This window comes from Cimex lectularius, unplaced genomic scaffold (genome assembly GCF_000648675.2).
Source record: "Cimex lectularius strain Harlan isolate CLEC.00 unplaced genomic scaffold, Clec_2.1 scaffold31, whole genome shotgun sequence".
NCBI lineage: Eukaryota > Metazoa > Arthropoda > Insecta > Hemiptera > Cimicidae > Cimex > Cimex lectularius.
In genome coordinates, this window is record NW_019392645.1 from 981031 (window position 1) to 1006816 (window position 25786).

At 35.3% G+C, this 25786-nt stretch overlaps 1 protein-coding gene and 1 non-coding gene across 2 annotated transcripts; one reads left to right on the forward strand and one right to left on the reverse strand.

The window, feature by feature from the left end:
* The first annotated feature begins 2036 nt into the window (after positions 1-2036).
* On the forward strand, positions 2037-25580 carry LOC106670509 (acetylcholine receptor subunit beta-like 1). The gene is made up of 7 exons (XM_014400945.2): positions 2037-2562; positions 17895-18031; positions 18100-18144; positions 21233-21342; positions 22579-22669; positions 22737-23651; positions 24859-25580. Exons 1-7 carry the CDS (start codon positions 2514-2516, stop codon positions 25021-25023), a joined length of 1512 nt encoding a protein of 503 aa, XP_014256431.1. The 5' UTR covers positions 2037-2513; the 3' UTR covers positions 25024-25580.
* Trnan-auu lies at positions 12084-12156 on the reverse strand. Its single transcript has one exon. It is a non-coding gene; the product is annotated as a tRNA-Asn (tRNA).
* Positions 25581-25786: the final 206 nt, after the last annotated feature.

A 25786-nucleotide genomic window follows, 5' to 3' on the forward strand; every position in this document is an offset into this window, starting at 1 on the left:
CCTGTACCCATAGAGTCGACACTTATCCGTTTCCTTTGGGACGTTGGCTGACATTCAATAAAGTCATGGGCAACGATGAAACTGAACAGAAATTTTTATTTACAAAATACATTATTAATTTCATTTCATTGTTTTTGTGTTAGGGGACAAATACACCGATGGATAAAGTTAGCGCACCACCTTTAAATTTTAATATATTTAGGTTTATTCATATTTTACATACCAAAAATAAGTGTGGTTGTAAAAATTAAATATTTAAAAAGAAAATGGTTTTTTTTATTTAATTCTAAAAAAACAATTATTGAATAAAGAACAAAAAAAAATTTTATTCAGAATTCCTGTACCCATAGAGTCGACACTTATCCGTTTCTTTTGGGGCATTTCAATAAAGTCGAGGGCAATGATGAAACAGAACAGAAATTTTTATTTAAAAAATACATTAAATACAATGGTTTAGTAGAGTTTCTGTCAAACAGAATTTACCTCCAGCTAGTTAAGTTATAACTAATAGGCATACATTTCTCTTTAGCATCTATGTAATGACCCTGAAGCTGCCATAATTATTCAAATGCCTGACTGGACGCATTGAAAAATGTTTAACAAAAAATAACATCAAACAAAATCAACAAATGAAAAAATTTAACTGAAAGCGATCATCAGCCTACTGAGATTTAATCAGCACAAAAGTCACCTCATTCCGGTAGTGATCTACTATACGTGCTCTGTGGGGCCTGGCATTACCTTGTATTAGCAAGGATCTCTCACCAATGTAGGGGCCAAACTAAATAAGTAAATGTTCTTTGATTATGTAAGTATCTCTGTAAAGTTAGAGATTTCTAAGATAGGAGAATCATCTATGAAAAGTGGATGGAAATGACTTCTTTGGAGTTTGTCAGAAATTAAAAAAAAAAAAATCAGTCCTTTTTAAAACTCACTTGAAGCTAATAGCTAAAAAAAAANAATAAAGGCTATAGAAAAAATTAATTTGGATTGACTTAATTATTCAATATGTTGAATCTTCCCAGATTTTTTTCTTTTCAAGATTTCTACACAATATTGAATATACAAGGTATAATGATTTTGGAGTTGTCCAATAATTGTACACACTTCTGCTAAAAATGTAGTTTATTTACATAATGTTGAATATATTTACATCGATTGCACACAGGCATAGACACAAATGTCACTCCCCAGGTCAAAAAAATGATCCCAGTCAAATTGGACACAATGAGATCGATAGTAACTTACATCGATTATCGTTAACATAGGCCTTTGGTCCTCCGGGCTGGATCATCAGTGCAGTTGCGGATTCAAGTTCCAGACATTGAAGACTGTGAAGAGAGGAAATTAAGATTCACTGGTGAGGAGAAAAAACATATATTTCCTTTATTTTCACCAATATTACATATATTCCCTTAACCCATTGAGTTTCATAAACTTTCATAGAACACTAAGTACCGATTCAAAGTAGCAAATATGAATGCTTTAATAAAAAAGGGGAGCATTAAGTCGAAGCAAACTCAATTAAGTAATTACTTAAATAAAATGGAACCTTAGTTAGAATCGGACGATGGAGACAAAGAAGAAATGTTAATTGAATTAGGAAAAAAGGCTTGGTAAATTTGAAACGATCGGAGATGATTTTGACAACATTCAAACTTAGATAGAAATGCTAGAGGAAAACACATCCAATCAACTTGAAAATAGAGAAAACATTCAGTTTAAATTGATCACAAAAGGTAATAAAATCATAAGTACATATAAATCAGTAGATATGAGAAATGATCTGGGTGTTAGATTAAATTGTGAAGAAAATGACTGCCTCAGATAAATTTAACAAAATTTGCTATTACTGCAATTATTGTTATGATTGCAAAAATAGAATTAGTGGTGTGTGCAAAAGTTTCACTACAAGGGCTGAAAAAAGCTGGATTGAGGGGTGTAGTGTCCTTGGAGCTTTACCTAGATGTAGTGGGGGGGCTCGCCACCCCCTCTTTTCCAACCCCCTTGTGAAGTCCGCCACCCCCGATCGGTGCAGTAGGCCAAAGGCCACAGAGTTAAACCGTGTTCTGTCTGAATTAAAAATGCCAAGAAGGATTGTATAATTTTTTAAATTAAATTAAATTCCGGCTTGTGTCGGTCGATCCTTTTCTTTCTGTATGTAGAGAAGTTCGATTGTTTCGAAAGAAAGTTAGGTCAGAAAAAGAAGCTTTTTTTAACTCAAACTTCTGCCGTCGGTTAATTTTGTACACATTCACAATTACCAATTAAAATCTTGAAAGTTGACAATTAAAATAATTTGTATTAAATGGAGGATGGCCGCGGCGGCCGGTGGAAGTTATCCGGTGACGTGCACGGCAGGGGGTGAAGGGATCCAGGATCCCCGGTCCTGAAGGAGTGCGTCGGTGCGCGCTCAACCGATCAATATCGAAAATTTGAATTTTGCGAGGAGCGCGCCAGTAAGCTACAGACCTTCGTAGAGTGGCTATGGCTGTACGTCTACCCTTGCAAACATGAAGAATACGATCTTTTCACTATTTTTTCTACGTATTCTGTCATCAGGTACGAGAACACCAATCTGTAGATGACCCTGTAGCCACTTATCCTAGTTCTTTTTTTTAAGTTTTTTTTTAATAGCTTTTTAGAAAAACCAAACACTAAGAAGGTCACCCTGAGAACACGTGTACAGCTTAGTTGTAGCCTAAGTAAATAAATTTTCCAGGATATATATTTTTTTTTCAAAATAAATGTTTACAGCTTGGACAATTTTGCGAAAATTCTTCAGCCTTGAGTCAACAGACCATTTGTCTCTTTAACCTAATACTCTCCCTTTAAAAAAATCAGAATGGAAGATGTACGCAGATTGTTGTTTTATAGCTAGCTATTAATGGTCTTGTTGAAAGAAAATGGGTGTGGCAAGTTCTTCAGATGGAGTGGCTTTGTACCGAACTCTATGGTTACCACGTGGAGAAACAGAGCCCCCATGACCTCGAAAATCCTTCAACGTTATCGATCAACCTCTAGGATTAAATCATCAAGTGTCGCAAACCCCTGTTGATCCAGTTCGAATAATTATTGTACATTAAAGATTCAAACCTTTTGATCCTTTGGAGCACTTCACTTATCTGCAAAATTTTGAGAGAGAGAAATGCTTGTAAATAGAAAGAATGCTTTTCATGTCGGCCTGGGCATTCTTTGCTTAAAGTTTGATTCAAAGGGTCCCAGTCAGGACATTATTTTCTATTGGCATCACCCTTGTTTTTATACAGAATTTGTACGGGTACTGCTTGGTGAGTTTAGTGGGTTGAAGACCGTCACATCTTGTTTACTGTGTCCAGTGTCCCTTGTAGACCTTTTAGTAATGTCCAGGAAGCCAATTTTTTACCCAACTAAGATTTTGGTCTGGTTTGTAAATAGTTTTCTGTTACGCATGTTCTTCTTCCTCAAGGAGACAAGATTGTAAATATACGACTTTCAGACAGTGCCCTGCCAGTAGGACTGTTGACTAGGATTGTTTCTACTCACAAGGGGATGTGGGATCACAGATTTTTAATGAAACATTTTTAGGTGGTACTTGGTTTAAAATTATTAGACACATGTCCGATCATTTTGATAATCCTAGGAGCCGAGAAAATACTATTTTAAATAGGGTTTGTCCATATACCTGAAGGTTTTTATATATATCGAGTGGTTTTTTTGGTTTTTTAACCCAGGGAAATAGTATTCAGGACCGTATTAAATGAGGTTAGATAGATAAAAGATTACAAAAACAAAAAGAAGCTTTCATTAAAGTAGACCGAAAAATTTTATTTATGGGGAAAAAATCGATTCATTTTAAGCACTCTTTAAACCGCTTTTTGGCCGAATCAGCCAGCCAGGGAAAATTTATTTCTCGCCGATATCCTTTGTTCAACATCAAAATTCGTAAATCTTATGGATTTTACCAGAATCTAACGACCATTGAAAAATTGAATTTTTCTTGTTTAAGCCTTACTTTGGATTTTATGTCAGTATATTTGAGAAATATAAGGATCAATTCAATAAAAACTTCCAAAACGTTTTATTTTATATATCTATCTGGCTTTGATCAGTTAAGGCAAGTTTCCTGTGTATCAGTGGAGTCGTTTCTTAGTTTAGTTTATCACTATTATTGTGATTTTCGAAAAAAAAATCTGAGGCGAAATTCACAAAAATTTATATTCAGGACCTTTTCAGGCTATAAAAAAATATTTTAATCTACTTTACCACGTCGCTCGGTCATAAATTATGTACATATTTATTGTCAAATAAAAATTTGACATAGTGACCGAGCAGAGTAGGTACAAAAAATATATATTTTTAAATCCATTCGGATTCGTTTCAAGCACCTTTTAAAGCCTTTAAATATGAAGTTTTATTGGAAAAAAATATATAAATTTTGGCGCTTGATTAGCTGGGGACGATTTTTTTCTCCATTATCTGACGTTCTGTTTAAAAGTTCACAACTCGTCTGGATTTTTCCCAAAACCAACGTTATTATTATATTAAAAAAGGAAAGCTGGATCTTTCTTGTTTCATCATAAGTAAATAAAATTTAGGTTTTGTGTCATTAGAAATAAATAAATTTCAAATCAGCAAAACCTCCTCAGTGTTTAAATTTTATTTCTACAGTTGTAATTTATTTACAGAGGCTTGGCTTGTGCCATTACTGTGGTTTATGCGGTTCTAAACCCGTGTAAAATGTCATGTGGATCTGGGGAAGCAGTTGTAAGTTATGATCATTTTTGTGATTTTTGAAAAAAAAATCCGAGGCAATTCCCCAACTGTTTGTTTTACACCTCTGACTTTGATTTATTTAAGGAGGCCAGATTTATTCCGTTATGTGTAGTTTATAATGTTCTCAAATCTATAAATTTTCCGGTGAATCGGTGGTCGTTTCATAGTTCATTACCATTTCTGTGATTTGCGAACAAAAGTCCGGGCAACATGCAAAGCAAAATTTTGAGAATTTTTTTTTACTTTCTCAAGAATATGTATTCAGGGGTTTTTTGATGTGGAGAAAACGAATAACAAGTTTTTTTTTGTCAAAAAATATTTTAACCTAACTTGTTTGTTCACTAGTTCACGCCAAAATTTTATTTGCCAATCTCATAAATATCTTACATATCGAAATACATAATTGATGACCGAGCGACCTAGCAAATTACGCTAAAATATTTTTTAACCGAGAAACAAGGTTGATATTCGTTTTTTGCAATCAAGAAACCCTCCAATTACAAATTATTACAAAAATTAAAAAAATACTTATTTCCGATCACAAATTTTGTGCCTTCCCCGATGTCTGATAATTTTTTGTTTTTATAATCACCAAAATATTGGTAATATTGAAACGACCTCGACCGATTTACAAGAAACTTTACGCGCGTTTACAACTTAATAAACTACGCGTTATGGACAAAATTACTGCGTCGAATGAGATTAAAACCAGTCTGATCAGCCGAAAATTTCATTTTTGGCGATTTTTCGAAATTAGGAGGTGAAGGGGTACACAAAATTCACAATTTCTGACATTTTTATCGAAAAATTCACAACTTCGGTTAGCCGTTCAGATTTTTCATACATTATTTCATTCAGTAGGGGGAACCCATCAGAAAACAGTTCAAGTTGTGAATTTTCGATAAAAATGTCAGAAATGGTGAATTTTGTGTACCCCTTCATCTCCTAACTTCGAAAAAATTTGCAAAAATGAAATTTTCTGTCGATGAGACTGGTTTTAATTTCATTCGACGCAGAAATTAATCCTCTACAGATGTTGTTTCGAGCTGTTTTACGCTCAGGCTAACGGTTTAATAACAATGTCACGAAGAAGGTCAAAAAACGTGGTTTTTCATGGTTTTTGCCTGTAGCTCGGAACTGAAGGGTTTGCGGACCCAGGTTCATAGGACCTTTTTTACTCAGCGTTCAATTTCCTATAAGATCTGTAAGTGTGGCTGAATCGATTGGGACCACCCTGTATACATTCGAGGGATGTGCACACTTCTTTTGTATTTTCAGTTAATATTTCGCAGTGTGGTATCGTTTTCTATCATTTTTTTGTTGGTATCAAATGGGCCCAGTTATACAAATTACAATTTCTCCCAGTTATACAATTTCTCTATACATCCTGCTTTTAAGTGGGGTTCTGCAGGAGGCAAACCCGAAGGTGTCGTTCATTGTAAATATTCAATGGGATACTGTAAACTTAAGTTTTCATTGCCTGCTTTGTCACCAGTGACTCAGCATGATCTATGGAAACACTTAACAATTTCCCCTGGTAGTAGGGGTTTCACTAGTTTCACAATAAGATGATTGATTTTTTTTCACTAGATTATTTCTAGCTGCTAATATAGCTCTATTGCTCATTTCTTCCTCAGATAAATCTAATGGATATAACTTTTCAATTCAATTATCCGAAACATTTCCTGGCGTATTTTAATTTTTTTCTCGACATCTAATAGCAAATCTGAGAATTCAATTGAATCCCCGTCCGCACGCATATTCTTGGCCAATTTGAATTGTTGAATACAAACTATTTTTTTAAGAATTCTTCATAAATTTGTCCTTTTTTGGGGGGGCTGGTAAATTCTGTCGAGTCACCACCCAGTATGATGTTCCCAGCAAATGTGCGATCTCCATTAAAATATCTCTAAATGTACCAACGATAGTGACTAATGCAGTTTGGCGAATAATCGACGCATTACCCCAGATGAAAATGTCGTTTTATGTCTTGTCCTTCTATATGGGAGAAAATTTCAACTTTTTTTGCCCAAATGTCTGCAGAAATGAATCAGGCATTTGTATAAAAATGTCTTACCGTTGTTACCTCCAGGTCCGTTTTATTCAGTTCAGAGTAAGCTAACGTACTCTCTCCGGTGCGCAGAAACGAACTTTTTAACCTTCGTTGGGAAAGAAGTCTCCCTTCCAACCAGCATGATACAACAATTAAGACACAACGACGACGTTCTTGATGTTATCCGTTACATTGTAAACAAAAACAACATCGAAATATAATTAATTAAGGTTTTGGTTGAGATAAAAAAAGTCAGTGTCACGAGCGGGATTCGAACCCACGACCTTCGGCTAAATACGCCGCTGCTTGAGCTATCGTGACTTCGATCCACTCGGACACTAACTTCCCATCTAAACCCCACCTTTTTGAATTTTCCCTACTATTTGTCTTTTTTTATGTCAATCAAAACCTTAATTAACTGAAAAGAATTTATTTGGTCAAGCGGACCACGAAACCTAATAAATTGAAATATGAGTAGACTACCTATACTAGACTCTAAGTTAGTTCCTGGATACCCCTGAGATGGGGTTGGGTGCCGCTGCGTCGGGGGTGCCAGATGCTTTCCTCGAGTATCAACATAGATGATTGGCCGATGCTGACGGGCAAAGCCAAAAAAAATTCCTTTCCCTCTGTAAATGTAATACGATTTTGTCCAGCATTTTGTTGTGTGACCGTCAAGTGCCACGCATTTTCCATTGCACTTACAGAACCATATACGATTGAACTTCTTCGCGCCTATCATCTTTACTAACGATGATATATGCTCTATCAAGGCCTTTATGAATATATTTGACACTCATGACAGAAGCACAATACTCAACATTAGTGTGACATGTGTGGTGTTCAGTGACCGTTAGTCAATGATTATTGCGAGATCGTGAGATGCGGTCTGGTGTGACGTAGGTTTTAGAAAAACATTTTCTTTATCGTGCCAACGTTTCGATCTTTATTGAGATCATCTTCAGGGCCTGGGATTTACAAACATTGTTTAAATTTTAGCAATATATGTATTTTTACATTTTTCTCATCCTACATGTATTTATAAAATTTCAACAATGTTTATAAATCCCAGTCCTGAAGACGATCTCAATAAAGATCGAAACGTTGGCACGATAAAGAAAATGTTTTTCTAAAACCTACGTCACACCAGACCGCATCTCACGATCTCGCAATAATCATTAGTGTGACAGCCAAAACGTTTAACGTTGTAAGGTACAATCATCGAATTGTCCGCGAAAACAATTTTTCCTCCTTGTTTTTCCATGATATGAGTTACAGTCTAAAAGTGTTGTCTTCGTTTGTACAATGGAAAACCAGGTTTTGTCAAATCGTTTGCCAAGCGACCGGTACATCAGTGTTTTTTAATGTGCCCCCCGCTCCCCCCCTCCAAAAAAAATCTAAGGGTGTTTGATCTGGAGATCTCGCTGGCCCCTCGATGAAACTTCGTCTTCCTACATGGACGATTCCATCTTGAAGGGAAACGGATATCTAAAAAGTCTCTCACGTTTCTTGTGTGGTGAGATGGCGCTCCATCTTGGAAAATAATTTCTCCTTCCTCAAATTCTTCCGCCCTAGGGTCAATCTACGGCCAAATAATTTCTTCAAGGAGCTCAAGATAATTTTCTCCTTTTAAATTGACATCGATGAATAAAGGTCCTAAGATATGGTTCCCTAAGATCCCTGTTCAAACGTTTACGTGTGATTCCCTCATTGCACGAGGATTAGAATTATCCCAATATCGGTGTTTGTGACAATTCAATTCATTGTTTAAAAACAAAAAGTTCGATCTTCACTAAAACAAATTCTCTGTATCAGACCCAGTTCAACCGTAATTCTGTTGTCCAAAATTTCACAAATTTGAAGGCGTCTATCTAGGTCATCTTCATTAAGTTCTTGATGCAGATGAAATGATGATGACTTGATGATGATTGAATTTGTTTTTCTTGAGAATATTTCGGACTGAACTCTTCGAAATATGCCTACTGGCGACTTGCTGGCATCATTGGGTAGGAGTTCCGACAATGACGAGAAGATCGACCTCTACCACCTCTTCTGAAAGTTTATCACTCCCTTTAAAAGAAAAGACGGCAATAATTAATATCTGCCGTGTTTAAAAATTAAATCCAAAGTTGCCTTTTGTTAATTTTTTTTTTTATAAAACGTACCGTTCTCTTTTTAACAATGACTGTCCAGGTTTGTTCAGATTTGTTGATTAGATGTACGATATAACATCTAACAACGGGACGATCGGGATGATTGGTGTTAAAAGCGCGTTCAGCTTCGTGAAAATTACGGGTGGCTCCATAAAGATAAATTAATTCCACCCTATCTTCCAAAGATATAGACCACCTCGGCATATTATTTTTTTCATTTTCAACGGAAACACAATAAACACTTTAAAAAATCAAAGTAGCAATTCTCTTTTACATTAGCTGGAGATGAACTGGACCAAAACAAATTATCTTTCAATTCCTTACGATCAATTCAGAAAAATTATTCAATGTTTACTTACAAACTAAGAATTGTATCGTCACAATTGCCGATATTGGGATAATTCTAATTCGCATAACACCAGATACTTTCCGTGAAGTGTGAAATGAATTCCATAATAGGATTTTGCTTTGTGCGGAGATCGGTGGTGCCCATTTTGAAAATTTAATTTACTAGGATTAACTTAATAAAGTTACTAGGAGGTAATTGAATTATTAATTAACTTAAAATTACTAGGAGGTATATGAATGACGAATGAGATGAATAAATTTTGAACTTTGACCCTTCATTATGGCTCAAAGTGATAAAACATATGCCACATTATTATTCCAGGTCCTCATACACTGACAGGCAAAAAATTCACTCAATCGTATTTTTTCATTTTCTCGATAAAAGACAATTCCGCCCTTAATTTGTCTCAATGTTTTTACCATAAATATTTATTTATGCTATGTTTTAAATTGGGCATATCAATTAGAGGTAACACACTTAATCCTTAATCTAAAACAAGGATTAAGAAAGGATTTTTCAATGTCTTTTTTACGGAATTTAAAATGTTTATTGAATTTTGAAGCAATGTTCAGTTTTCATTTTTGTTTTCTTAATTTAAATTTTTAAACTTAAAAATGCCACTGTGCGCGTGGTGTGGCACTTACAGATGATGAACGTTCCACCAGGTATGCGGATTGCCATCTGAGTTCCCTACGTTTAATTTACTAGGATTAACTTAATAAAGTTACTAGGATGTAAATGAATGACCATTGAGATAAATAAAATCTCTAAACCGCCAAACTCTATAAGAAAAGTGCCCGAAATAAAATCTCCTTTAAAAAAAAAGTCCTAGAATTTAATTCGGTATTCAGAATACCTTCTCATTCGGAAAAAAAGTTGCTGAGCCCTGGGGACGTACCATATTATGAAAAAAAAATTTTGACTTCAGATTCAGATTTACATAAACAATTTGTAAAAAACAGGCATATTTTTTTTAATTATTTCCAAGCAAAAGAATTAAAAGGCGAATAGTTTATAAATAACCACCCTTGAAAATACAATTTCCAATTCTTTCAAAAACGCCAGACACTTTTGATTAAAAAAAAAAAAACGACAAATAAATGCAGTATGAACCAGTTGTGCCAGGGGGAAATGACTCGAGGAATCTTTTTATTTCTGGCCAATTGGCGTTGCACGTCTTGGTCATAACAAACAGGCAACCGATGTTACGGGATATGGCCATAGGATATGGCGTCATCCTATAACTAACTGTTGCATTGCTCGAGGCTCGATTGAAAAGGCCTTACTTCACCTTAATTTTTTTTTTTTTTTTGCATCCTGCTTGTTCTACAATTCTACTTTTTTGCGTTTGTTGGATGATTCTCTTATACCTGGATTGTTGTCATTCGAAAGTGCCTTGAAAACTAACACATCATAGTGACCATGAAAGCCATTATAAAGTAATGAAAAAATCGGCCTAGTTTCGCCGATAGTGATTACATTAATATCCCGAAAAAAATAAGTACTGATAGCAATTAGTTACAAATTTCCAATTAGGCTTATTTTGGAGAAAAAACTCTCCCAAACGATGCATGATATGATATGGCTTCTTAAAGTCTAAAATTATAAAATAGTAAGAGAAGTGAAATATTGTATTAAAACGTTGCGTTTACCCTCCCCAACTTTTTTTCTCTTTCTACACCGTTAAAATTGTATTCTCTATCTCACACTTCTGCCAAAACTTTTTTTGATATTGTAGAGAGATAATTTGTGAAATTAATAAAACCCCTGGAAAGTTTTTTTTAAATCTCCGGTTCTAATTTATTTATGGAGGCCAAGTTTACACCATTATTTGTAGTTTATAAGCTTCCAAAACATCATAAAGTTTCATATAGATCAATTGGCTTGTTCGAAGTTATAATTAGTTTTGTGATTTTGCAGAGAAAAAAATCGGTGGTGCGCAGCACTTGGAAGACCTGAATTTGAGAAAAAACTTTCTTATTTGAAAAATATTGACATTTAGAGGTTTTTCGCTGTCCAAAAAACGAATATCAAATATTTTCTTGGTAAAAAAAAATATTTTAACTTTTTTATTTTACGAGTTTATTATATATTTTTACGACAATGAACAAAGTCGTAAAATGTACCCTGTTTTGTCGGAAATCACAATATTGGCAATAACTTTGAAACTGTTCCACTGATCTACAGAACACTTTCTGATTTAGAATCTTTTCATCTACATGTATTGGCACATAATTGGCCTCCTTAAAAAAAGTAGAACAGGAGGTATAAAAAAATTTTCCGTCTTTATTTTCCTCACTTACAATAACATCCAAATAGGACTTTTTCACCCTTCTTTGTGCATGTATTTCATATGACAGTCTTATTTTCTTTTCTTTTTATATAGTAAGAAGCCAACTGCACAAGATTGAATTCTGTGATGTTAGATATATAAAAAATTGCAAAAAACTAAAAGCCGCCTTGAATAAATCAGGCCAAAAAATTGTTTTGAAAAACCCAATTCGGGTTTGGTTAAAGCACAATTTACAATAATTAAATATGTACGAATTTACGTTGCAAACAAACAAACAGACATTTTTGGACTGGGTTGGCCGGTGGCAATTTTTTTCTCTCTGATATCCGGTGTTCCTCCTGAAAATTCATAATTACTCTGGATTTTATCCAAATTCAACGTTACAACGATTACAATCCATTATATTTCGTAGTCCCATTGACCAAATAACTTCTTTCAATTAATTAATCTTTATGGAAGGTATTGGTTGAAATGAAAAAGTGTCACGAGCGGGATTCGAACCCACGACCTTCGGCTCAATACGCCGATACTCTACCACTTGAGCTATCGTGACTTCGATCTACTCGCACACCAACTTCCCATCTCTACCCTCCTTTCGAATTTTCCCTCCTTTTTGCCATTTTTCAAATGTCGTGTAATCAAATTAATTAATTGAAAGAAGTTATTTGGTCAATCGGACCACGAAATATAATGGATTTAATAAGTAAAACGAAGTATATCTTCATTAAAGCTCTCCGTGGCCATTTCGTTCCAAGACTTCCCTTTTCCACTAGCAAATGCGGAACTATTTCAACTTCAAATTTTGTCAACAAATTAAAACATCTTCCAATCAAGTCGAACTATTCCCAGCTTCCAGGGCCAATCCAGTTCGAGGCTTCTTGTAAGATGGATAAGGAAGTGGACGAGGCCACGCCTGATTTTGGAACGCATGTCCGTCGCAAGTATCGATCGACACGATGGTCGTGGAAAAGGATCCTCTTCCCGTCATCCACATACTTCCGCGAATCCCTCAAACGATGGCTCTCTTTACGGTCTTACAATATTTATTATAAAAATTATTAAAAGACCTTAACATTTTATAAAAGCTTCATGTTTTACTATTTTAATATGTACAGACCACGTATTTGGCTTTTAAATCAACTGTTTATTCATTTATTTTTTAAGAAACTGCACGTTCATCAAAACATATGGCATATACCGTTTTAAAACAAGACTTTTAACTTGTATTCAGTAACCAATTAAAAAGTTAGAAAAGTTACGAAAGTATCAGCGGGTGTAAGTGTTTTTGTTCTCCTGGTGAACAAATACGAAAATTAAACAAATATTTTTCTTTTAATAAAGTTGTCAAAATTCCTCCGAGTCTTGAGAATAAGCATGGTTTGGAAGAACCTCCTTTAACTTATTCACCTTCTTTCTTGAAACAAGAAGTCTGTCGTTTGTAGGATCCTTCCTATTTTCCAATTGGTTCAGGTTGCTTTTTTGACAAGTTGTTGATGCTTTGGTCAATTTCTGGTTTCAACACTAAGTAAAAAGGAATAGTTAAAGAAACCAGCCATAGACCATCAACAGTTCCATTAATGAATTTTGGTCCTTTGGAGTTTGCACACCTCCATATGTGGAAGGGATGGCCCTGCCCTGTTCTGTCGTCAGCTCCTGTTTTGGATATCCTTCCAACTCCAGAGCCATTTTTAGACCATTGAAGGGAAGCTTATCTTTCGCTACCTTCCCCACCAAACAACAACACTCCCACTTGATGATCATGCCTTTCCCTTTTACCACCTTTGATTTTCGTCGGCCCTGGTTTTTTCTGGTCGGAGATTCCACTGGTTAGCCTTGGTGCTGGAGTTTGGAAGTTAGCGGCTTCAGAGTTTTGTTTCCTTTTGATTCTTTTTAGGATTGGTTCCTCCTTTTGTTTTAGCAAGCTCTATCGCCATTTTACGCCTCTGAGCCCCCAAAATCTTCTTGTGTTTGATGTAGTTTGTCGATCTGCTCTGTCATCTCCATTTGAGTGGTTTCGTCTTCAATAATTCTATCCTCTTGAAGAGACCTGCAGGAGGTGACGCGAGGAGCTTGCCCTCTATTTCTAGAGGGTTCAAGCCCTCCTCTATCTCCAGAAGCTGGGTGGTAGGGTTTTCCTTTCTAGATTCCCCCCCTAGAGAGCCCTCTTTCCGGTGTAAGGTTTATCAATGAACAGGGTCACTTGGTACCCTTTAGGCTCCATTACTGATACACTTGTAGAAGGGTGAGGTGCATAATGTAGGGTTTAAGAAGGACTTCAGGTCCAACTCCTCTCCCTCCAAACACCAATTTCCTTGAGAAGGTGGAAAGTCATAGTTAATTTTAAATAACATGGAGAAAATATTGTAAGGTGGTTTGACCCTTCGTTCGCGACGCCCAACATGGACATTAAGCCCTCTTGTATGCAGGAATTACTTTATTGTTTTACTAGGATATTTAATGTTTCCCAATTGTTTTAAATCAATTGATCTTTCTCTGTAACCATTTACAGTTGTTTGTAATGCTGTCTCGTTTTTTATATTCTTCTACTTATTTCTTCTCTTTTTTGTATGACTTCATGCTCTCCCAGTTTTTCTCTTCTTTTTCCAAGATCACTTGTGACTTCAGTCTCCCTTCTTCTACTGCGACTTAAAAAATCTAATTTAGAATTGATATCCCGGCTTGAACTTTGCTCATTTCTCTAGGCTTTAGTGCTGTCTTTCTGAAGTACCGTTTCCGGGTTAACGGTTTGCAATCACATAGGACATGCTCCGATTGTTATTTCATGATAGAGATAGCAGGACCTTTCTATTTTTGTAAAGTGGTAAATGAGTAAAACCCTATTATTATTTTTTTTTTAATTCTTGCCTGCTGAGAGATATTTGTCTTTCCCGTTGAGATGTTGAGTAACTTCTTTCATTGTTTTCTGCCTGGTGAATTCATCAAGGTCATTTAGCTTTTGGGTGTGCCGATTTGCGTTTCTTGTTTAAAAGGTGTGAGAGCTGAACCTGTTTTTGCTAGTTGATTTGAATCCTCTTGTGTCCTGGCACCAGACTTAAATTTTTCCAGGTGCTTATATTTTAGACATTCCCAGACCATCTTTGAGCTGAAGGTGGAGGAGCCTAAAGTTTTCTTAGAATCTTTTCACCTTTTTGTTCTTTTTTTAAGTACTTCTTGTGCACAAAGTTCTATTTCATCTCAGCTTTCTGGAAGGCAATTTTCTCCCAGATGTTTTTTTACGGATGGAAAGATATTAATTACTTTCACTTTTCTGGGATGCACATCTTAAAGAATTTTTCTAAAGAACTATTTCGTTTTTGTTTTTTTAAAGAGGGTTTGCTACAGCAGAGGTCATATCAACCCTCGTGGTGCTGGTGTTTTTGAAAAAAAAAGCCCATTTGTTGTTTTTATATTTCGTATTATACTTCATTTCTGGTCTAGTAAATTAGTTTTTTTGAATTTTGACAATTTTTTGGTGGGGTTCAGTAAAGGAGTGATTTTTTTTTCATTGTTATTTCTTCTGTTTGTGAAACTGTCCCACCCTCTAAGATCCTCCAAGTTTGGCTAATTATAAGGTTGGTATCAACTTTTGTTTTGTAAAATTGCAACTATGAGTACGATTCTTTCTACATATGCTTGGTGGTTACTTTTTTTAGGCATAATCAGTCGATGCATTTAACATCTTGCTTGTGTGAAAATTGGCTGAGAGTGTTATTCTATAGAAATATGTTATGTGTTATATTATAGAAAAATACTTTGTACAACAGCGATCAAAAAAATTTAACACAATAATACATAATCCGCTTAGTCTTCCCTTGCTTTTGTCCTTCTTCATTAGCACATTATATCTTGCCTTCTTGTCTCACTTCAGTTATACAGTAACTGAGTGGTTAGGGAATCCGACTCATATGTGTCACGCTAGTGGTTCTGGGTTCGAATCCCGGCAGAGCCCATGGCTGTTTGAATATGAAAAATGTATTGTAACGTGGTTTGACCCCTTGTCCTCAACATCCGACGGGTAGTTGGACGTTAAGCCTCCTTACTTTACATCCTGTAAGTCTCCTATGAGGGATCAAAAATGTCAAACTATCCTGGATTTCTCTCCGGTACAAAATAAAACAAGAGCCCTATTCTTCTAATGTTAATTTGGTTTATAATATTTTCAAATTATAGTATTTACTATTTTTGATAGTGGAACTAGTCTTGTTCTGCAAAGTGTTGAACATTGAGTATCAAGAGGTTGTTTTAATTTTCTCCTAAAACAGTTTAAAGTCATGTGTAGAGATTAGTGACCGTTAATCGATAGTTATTCAGATATCGTGAGATGCGGTCGGGTGTGATGTAGGTTTCAGAAAAACATTTTCTTTATCGTGCCTACGTTTCCATCTTTATCAAGATCATCTTCAGGGCCTGGGATTTACAAACAATGTTTACATTTAACAAATACATTTAGGATGTGGAAAAGTGAATTTATACAATGCAAAATATATTTTATATTCAAACAAAGTATTTCTACTCACTCAAAGTGTTTGTCTTCTGTGTAATTGTGCCATCTTTGCGTGTCGTGTTGAGAGTGGCAGTGAGATTTTGCTGTTTTATGTTTATGTATGTTTGGTTTTGAAGGGGTGGGGAAGGAAGTCGGTATAGAAAAGACATTTTTGTATGAAGCGTTGGCTTCTTTGAGGTGAAAAGGGCCGACGACGGGAAAAAACGTTGGTAATGGTTCGGCCAGATTATCCTTTCAGGATTATATAGAAAGGGATAAATAGGAAAAGGAAAGGTAAATTGTTGGAAAATTAGACTATGTGAAAAGTATTTGATGTGTGGAATGTAATGTAATGATATATGTATGTTATATATATTGTATTTGATTAATGGTATTGGCATAGCTGCGACTGAGTTTACATGTATCTGTTCTGTAATTGATGCTGTGTTTATCTCTGTTGATATAAACCATTTCTAAGAAATTACGTTTAGGTTTGTTTTGTTCTGTAATTAATGCTGTGTTTATCTCTGTTGATATAAACCATTTCTAAGAAATTACGTTTATATTTGTTTTGTTCTGTATGTAATATTTTTGGATTTTTGAAGTCAAAATTGTGTTTTATAATTTTTGAAAGCTATTTTGAAGTTCTCGGACGAGAGAAATGTGTTTAATATAATGTGTTTTAACTTCAAAATAGCTTTCAAAAATTATAAAACAATCCAAACACTTTTTTCCAAAGTTAAAGATCCCACGCCAATAACAAATAACTCTGACGTAATCTACAAGATCAACTGTTTAAACTGTCCAGCAACTTACATCGGTCTTACATCCCAATATCTGGACAAGAGAGTAAAGTAACATATCTATGATTGCAAAAAACACAAGCAAAATCCTACAGCACTCGCTACCCACCACTTTGAACACCAACACAATTTTGACTTCAAAAATCCAAAAATATTACATACAGAACAAAACAAATATAAACGTAATTTCTTAGAAATGGTTTATATCAACAGAGATAAACACAGCATCAATTACAGAACAGATACATGTAAACTCAGTCGCAGCTACGCCAATATCATTAATCAAATACAATATACATAACATACATATATCATCACATCACATTCCACACATCAAATACTTTTCACATAGTCTAATTTTCCAACGATTTAGCTTTCCTTTTCCTATTTATCCCCTTTCTATATAATCCTGAAAGGATAATCTGGCCGAACTATTACCAACACATTGTTCCCCTTTGTCGGCTTTTTTCACTTCAAAGAAGCGGACGCCTTACACAAAATTGTCTTTTCTATACCGACTTCCTTCCCCACCCCTTCAAAACCAAACATACATAAACATAAAACAGCAAAATCTCACTGGCACTCTCAACACGACACGCAAAGATGGCTCAATTACACAGAAGACAAACACTTTGAGTGAGTAGAAATACTTTGTCTGAATATAAAATATATTTTGCATTGTATAAATTCACTTTTCCACATCCTAAATGTATTGTTTGTAAATCCCAGGCCCTGAAGATGATCTCAATAAAAGATCGAAACGTTGGCACGACAAAGAAAATGTTTTTCTGAAACCTACATCACACCCGACCGCATTTCACGATATCTGAATAACCAGTTTAAAGTCAGTTCATAAATCCAACGTTTATGATCAGTTTAGAAATAAAATACCAGGATCAAAGATGACCAAACTATAAACAAACAAATAAAATATAAACTACCTTTTAATTATTTTATGTCAATTGTTTTCTTCTTCTTTTTTTTCATTGAACTTAATTATTTTAGCAATATGCTCCGAGGACGAAGAACGTTTGGTAAGGGACCTGTTCAGAGGTTACAACAAACTTATACGTCCTGTTCAAAACATGACCCAGAAAGTAGATGTCCGTTTTGGCCTAGCATTTGTACAGCTTATAAACGTCGTAAGTAATTATAAATTATGTAAATTACAAATGAAATATCAATTCATGTTTTATTTTTCTTGTTGCAGAACGAAAAGAATCAGATTATGAAATCCAATGTTTGGCTAAGGCTGGTAAGTGAATTTTCAATTTAAAAAATTAAACAATTGAATGATCTCTCTATGTGATCTGCGAAGTGATGAACCTGCAGGTCGTTACAGATCATTTTGGTCTGTTGGATTGCCTGTCGGACGCATTTCGGCTTTGTAGGCCTGTCCCCAGGCCGTATATAATAATGGTGGATAAGTGGATGTAACCTGAATCGGAACACAGTCTGAAGAGATCCTCTGTCCAGGCATTTTGTGCCACATAGACTGCCAATTTGCTGGACCATTTTGGTGATGGTGTGCCACTCCTTGTTGGGCTTTTGTTGGTGTTTTATGTGTTTCCTTAAGCATCTCTTCAATCCCGGATGCTCAATTTCGTGCTATTTTTATTGAGAAAGGAGTGTTAAACTTAAAGCACTTAAACAAGTAGAAAGTAAAAAAGTAATTTCAAATCAATACACGGCGCGACAACTATGCTAAACCTTCAAGACCGGTAGGTCGTGCAAAACTGAGGACCAATTTGTTGGCGACCAACGTTCGAATCTATATATTCGTTGTCTTTCATTGGCCAAGATTTGTTTGCAGACGATTGAGTGTATTTATTAGCGTGATTGATTATGGAACTTTAAATATAATAGGTGCAGGAATTGGTGTGAATGAGAGCTGGCCGTTCGTCGGAATATTTCACTACCTCGATGGCCTGTTAAATGCAGATGTGTCCCAGGTCATTGCAATCATAAGATAAGCATTAAATACATAGGCTAATTCGAGGTGGAAAATATTAAAATGCAGAGAGAAAAAATGTTGTGTGCCGGCTTTGACCTAGGTGTTTGTCGGCAAAAAAAAAAAAAAAATCACTGTTATACCAGGTATAACACTTAAACAAGTAGAAAGTAAAAAAGTAATTTCGAATCAATAGACGGCGCGACAACTATACTAAACCATCATGACTGGACGGTCGTGCAAAATTGATGACTTATACGCCGTGAACTTATTACCGTGTAATGCATTATTCTCTCCGTCTACATATGTATATACATATAAATAATTAAATATCTTTATAATCTGCGTAATATTATTATCTGGCTTCTGCGTGACAATGCGCGAAGACAAAATTAATCTGTTTAATTAAAAATGTTAGTAAACCTGAGTGATTTATATTCATTTTATCTTTTAATTATAAAAACAATGAAGAACGGAAGCATCTCAATTTTTTAATTATGACATTTGAGAAAATGAGAAGAACTCATGGACGTGTCTCTCGAAACGATAAGCCGACTGACTGTTTTAGCCTAGAATGACATTCAGCAATTCCCAGCTTAAACAATAGAAAAGAAGAAGAAGACTGATAAAGGAGGATATCTCACGGGTAAAAACGGCTAACCACGATGCCAAATTTCAGAATAATTCTATTCATCTGAGTGAAGTGGCAATTTTCAAGTACCCTGTGGTTAAAATTTTTTCTTGGAAATATGAGACGAATGTCTTTGTGGATGGAGCCAAATGAACATGCGGTAATTTCTCTAAGTACAAGTGGGGTATTGTTGTGCTTTAACATCCCGTATCCAGATCAAATTGAATCTCAATTTCCTCTAGCTTCATTCCCAATTTATATCCTGACTTTATATCCTGAGTTTCCTTAACATTAAATAAATTTTCATCACTGGCTGACCCCTCTCCCACAAAATGGGTTCCTTCTGGCTTGTTAACTTTCTATCTGAGAATGAGGACTGCTGTCCTGACTGCTTCCCTGTCCGGTCTACATCTTCACAGTTTACTGACTTACTGCAGCAAGCCCTTTCTAAATGGCCATTACGTTTGCACCATCTACAAGAAAAACCTTTGTATCTGCAATTATTTGGGTCATGATTCACCCCTTCACTTGCCTCAGGCCTATGGTATTGTTCCACCAGGTTTTAAGATGAATTTTAAGAAAAATGTTTTTGCCTTACTTTACAGACGCATCTTATTGTTTTTGCAACTTTTTATACATAGTTGATCTCATTTAATACAATCTTACATATTATTTTCTTATCAGCACAAGAGAGAACTCTGAAGCTTTTTTAAAGAATCAAGAGTCTTATTTGCCTTGAATTTATAAATTTACGAGTACAGAAAAATCAGGAGGCCTAGAGGCCCACAGCAAGCCAGGACCAACTAGAGGGACAGGCGTTAAAAAGACAGATTGACGTGTAGCTGTTTGTATTATTAACTCCAGTTGTTTATGGAGGGGGCTGTGAACATCCATTTCCTCCAAGAACTGGGCTCTGTTGACAAAACTAGGCAGCCGAACACCTCCAGTGGTCCAAACTTGCTGACCACCAGCCACTAATGGCCATGCTACCTCATTCCCCCATCACCAATGGCATATTAGAAAGCTTTTCATGTGTCCTCTTTGTTTTGTTGACTCTTCTACTTTATCAGCCCAAGCCATTATGTATGTGTAATGTGCCATATGTGAAGGTAGGTCTCACCATCATGGTGAACATCCAGAGCAGGGTTTCGGTCATGTCATGTCCTGAGACCCAACAGAGTGTGTTTCTTATTCATAAGAAATCCCAAGAATAGCTAGATAACGAAACGGTCCACTCCATCAGATCAGATCACTGCATGATGGAGTAAGCCTAAATACTCTCTGAGGTCACCTGGTACCAGGGAGCTGTTGGGGCGGAAGCTGTTTTCTGTCTAGCCCAAGGGAGGGGGTATTGGGTGCTGATAGGAGTTAGGATTAAGGAGGTGTGTGATTGATAGGAGTTTCTTTAGTGAGGGATGGTTAGGGAGTTTGAATATTTCACTTTAAATATATATTCCACTCCAAGAACACCAGAGCCCCTTTAGCCTATTCGCACCAGGCATTGACAGTCAGGGAATGAACCGTCCTGTCAAGACGGTGAAGTGTGTCTCCTAAGGTTCACTACTAGGAAGCAGGGTTGGTTTTTGAACCCTCCTTTCTGTGATTTTGCAATAACCAAATTAAGGTGCATCACTTCGCAGACCACACAGAAAAATCAACACAATTTAATTAAATTGTATTCAGGAGTGATTTGCCAATAAAATAATTAATTTATCTAAAGTGTTTTCCTAACTGTTAATAAATCACAATTAAACTTTCTAGGTCTGGACCGATTACCAGCTGCAATGGGACGAAGCTGACTATGGTGGAATCGGCGTGTTAAGACTCCCGCCTGACAAAGTGTGGAAACCAGATATTGTTTTATTTAACAAGTAAGATTTTATTAATATTTTAATTTGCATATGGATGCATTGATAATGAAAAATTGAAATGAGTAAAGAACTTTTAAAGTAAATCTGAAAAATCCATGAGAAGTTCCTTTTAAAAAGAATCCTTCCCTCTTAGAAGAGCAATACATTATTCCGACGTAAACTCTTCCTCTCTTGAGCTGAAACAGTACTGCTTGGGTGTTTTCCTTGATGGGGCTCAAGCCATGGGGTCTAGCCTTTGGGTTTGCTTTTGAAGCTCAAGAATATCCCTTTACCTACCTCATCTTCCAATCTTATCTGACTGACGGCTTCTTTCATGTCAGCCGGGAAACATCCTCTCTGACTACTATCTGTTAAGGCCGAAGTCCCACTGAGCAGTACTCTTAGTCCCATCTTATATTCAATATAAACAGCTGACCTCCTGACACATTCAGTCTTACTTTTGCAAATGGTACTGCTATACTTTCCTCCAATAAGTTTCACAGGCTCACTTTTTCAGAAGAGAACCTTAGCTGAAAAAGTGGTGGATAAAAATAAATGTTGACAACCAACAAATAACTTTTATTCTCCGCCGTGGACTATTGTCACCGTTATACTTACATCATATATCTATCTCTTCCTATATTAACCACATCCACTAACTCAGGCTGTATATCAACAAAAAACTAACTTGGAATCCACATACAAGACTAAAAAAGCAGAAATTGACTAGACGTCACAAAACTCTTTCACAGCTTCTAGACAAATGATCAAAACTGACGCTTCACAATAAATGACTGATATACAAGACGATAAGTAAACCCATTTGGGCTGTGGGGTTTAAACAAACCTTCCAACTATCATCGCATCCAGATTTTCCAATCCAAAATCCTCACAAAAATAGTATTCTATGTATCCAATCATAACCTTAAAATTCCTTTTGTGAAATATGTCATAAAATCTGATACATAAATTTCCACAAATCCCTTTCATTACACTTTAATCTGATAGTTTTAAGTTTAACATCCTGTACTATCCTCAATAATCCTCCCAGGAGAGCGGGACTGATCTGTGGCCAGTTGGGCAGTGAGATGTTGTCGTAGAAGTGTCACCACTGGGTGTTCTTCACAACCTAGTGCCGGATTTTCTTTTACTTCATTTTAAATTTTTACATGTTAACAATGTTACCTATGGTATAGAAAAATAAATACTATTGTAAAAATCAAAGAAAAGAAAGTAAATCTGATGTTTTGATTACAGTGCAGATGGAAATTATGAGGTTAGATACAAATCTAATGTGTTGATATACCCTACCGGTGAAGTGTTATGGGTTCCTCCAGCTATATACCAAGTCGGTTATTATATTAACAAATGTGAATTACATTTAAGAATGTATTTAATCGAATTTTAATTTCCAGAGTTCATGCACCATCGATGTCACTTATTTTCCATTTGATCAACAGACTTGTATTATGAAGTTTGGGTCGTGGACATTTAACGGTGATCAAGTGTCCTTAGCATTGTACAATAATAAAAATTTTGTTGATCTCTCGGACTATTGGAAATCAGGAACTTGGGACATCATTGAAGTCCCAGCATATCTAAATGTCTATGCTAGTAGTCAACCGACAGAAACGGACATTACATTTTACATTGTAATTAGAAGAAAAACATTGTTTTACACTGTGAATTTGATTCTACCGACTGTACTCATTTCATTTCTTTGCGTGCTTGTATTTTATTTGCCAGCCGAAGCGGGAGAAAAAGTAACATTAGGCATTAGTATTTTACTGTCATTGGTTGTGTTCCTCTTGTTGGTATCAAAAATACTACCTCCGACATCACTTGTATTGCCTTTAATAGCTAAATACCTGTTGTTTACATTTATTATGAATACAGTGAGTATTCTTGTTACTGTTATCATTATAAACTGGAATTTTAGAGGTCCAAGAACTCATAGAATGCCTCCATGGATTAGATTAACTTTTTTATATTATTTGCCAATGGTATTGTGTATGAAACGTCCAAAGAAAACGAGGTTAAGGTGGATGATGGAAATGCCAGGTATGACCGCTCCTCCACATCCTTCCTACGGATCTCCAGCAGAACTGCCTAAGCACATCGCACCTCCTGCACCAGGAAAAAGTAAAATGGAAGCAATGGAATTATCAGACCTTCATCATCCGAATTGCAAAATAAATCGTAAATCGAGCACAGAAAGGCGAGAGAGCGAAAGTTCAGATTCGCTGTTGCTCTCGCCAGAAGCGTCCAAAGCTACCGAAGCCGTGGAATTCATTGCTGAGCACCTTCGCAATGAAGATCAATACATCCAGGTGAATGACAAAATTGTATCACTTTTTTAAACAAATATTTTATATGTATATACACAAAGATTTCATACCAACTAATTATTATTACAGTCAAAATTCCCGAAACAGACGCTTGTAATAACCAGAAGAAAAAAATTCCCTAACATTATTTCATTTCCCTTGCTAAGAAGAGTATTTTTCTTACTCTAATAAACAAACAAGGAAACTAGGTTTATAGATTTTTCAATGAAAAAGTCTCTTATAAACAGACAACAAAAAGAAAAACAACTCAGGATAATCATCATTTGACAGATAAATATAATGCCCTCTGCCACATTATTTTCGGTTTGTCTATCCCTGCTGGGTCAGCCTGTCAGATGCATCTCACCATATTCATCTTTTCACAGGATGAAATCTCATAATTTAATATTTTTCCTAGATGGACCCTCCTAACAAACGGACAAAATTTCATAAGCGAGTGATGTCCACCTATAGGAAGTGCAATTTTATATTTTTTCCATAATTCAATCGTTGCTGATCATTTTTGGTTTGTCTACCCCTTGCTGAGTTGATTTATCAAATGGATTTCACCATTTATCTGTCTACAGAAGGAAATTTTCCTATTGGTCGACCAATCCAATAAGCAGACCAATTCCATAATTGAGTGATGTCCACTTATGGGAAGTTTAATTTTATATTTTTTTTATAATTCGATTGTTGCTGATCATTTTTGGTTTGTTTATCCCTCACTTGGTTGATCTGTCAGATGCATTTCACCATTTGTCAAGTGTAGGAAATCTCATGATTTAAAATTTTTTCCAATGGTGGACCAATACATTTTCCATACCATTACCCAATAAAAAAAACCATAGGCTCTATCAGGATTCAAACGCGTGGCCAGTCAGCTTAATATAAAAATAACCCAGAATGTAACAAGACTTTTTTATGAACTCTTCTCAAACAAAATGCCTATAAACATAATTAGAGTACTCCTAATCCTCTTCACACTTTTAAATACAAATTATTTGGTCGTGGTCGACCATGGGGTCTCCTAGAAGGTGGTTGGGCAAAAAAAAGAAAGACAAACTATGTTGAATTTTGTTTGGTTCTCAAGCCTCCCAAAGGTGGAATTTTGTGTGTAATCTTAACTATCACTATATATCTTGGCCTCGGCCTTTAGCTACATAAAAATCTATCGCTCATACTTGTAACAATCCCATTTATGTTTCAGATAAGAGAAGATTGGAAATATGTCGCGATGGTAATCGATAGATTGCAACTACTCATATTCTTCATTGTAACAACCGCTGGAACTGTCGGAATTCTCATGGATGCCCCACATATATTCGAATACGTCGATCAAGACAAGATTATTGAAATATACCGAGGAAAGTAAATCAATATAAATACTATAAACTATCCTATTATTAATACCAAAAAGAAACATGGCACCTGTGTAGAAATAGGGTTAAATTTAATCGACTGATATGCTTCCAAAAGAACAATCATCAGTATTGTATTAAGTATTATAAAAGTTAGTGTTGAAATTATTTATTTATTTTGTAATTTATCCATGGATCCTCATGTTGATATATTTAAATAAATTCAACTAAAGAAAATTCGAGAGAATTAAAAAGGTAATATATCAATGTTATAATTTTTTAACAGTTGTTATTTTAAAATTTTACTCGAGAATAAGTAATCAGAGTAAAAACTTTTTGTAGTCTAATTATTAATATATAATATAATGTTTTATATTAAACTAGTCTTTAAAGTTGGATACTTCATAGCTAGGCTCATCGAAACGTAATCTTAGGCTAATTTTCCGAGAGGGCGATCATGCTCTTTCAGAAAACTACTGCAAAATTAACTGCCAACCATCGTTTTAAAATTTAACACATTGTCCATTGAATTTTTAAATAAAATAAAACAGGTTAAAAAAAATTAATTATGTAATAAAAGCTTGAGAAATGCATTCTGAATTGTAATTATTTTTTTTATGCAGTCGTGTTCCATGACAGTAAAATAACATTTTCTGTGTATATAATTATAAGGGTGAATAAAATTAATAAATGTCAATAAAATTCACCCTAAATGAATAAAGTTTGCAAAGAGATTACACCATAAATTATAATATCTTTTATATTATACTTATGAAA

What these genes read in the sequence shown, in the direction of transcription:
- LOC106670509 (XM_014400945.2), top strand. Translation starts at nt 2,514, where the DNA reads ATGAAGAATACGATCTTTTCACTATTTTTTCTACGTATTCTGTCATCA. An exon ending in TCTACGTATTCTGTCATCAG is followed by an intron (nt 2,563 to 17,894) that starts GTACGAGAACAC and finishes TAATTATTTTAG; the next exon opens with CAATATGCTCCGAGGACGAA. An exon ending in ATGAAGATCAATACATCCAG is followed by an intron (nt 23,652 to 24,858) that starts GTGAATGACAAA and finishes TTTATGTTTCAG; the next exon opens with ATAAGAGAAGATTGGAAATA.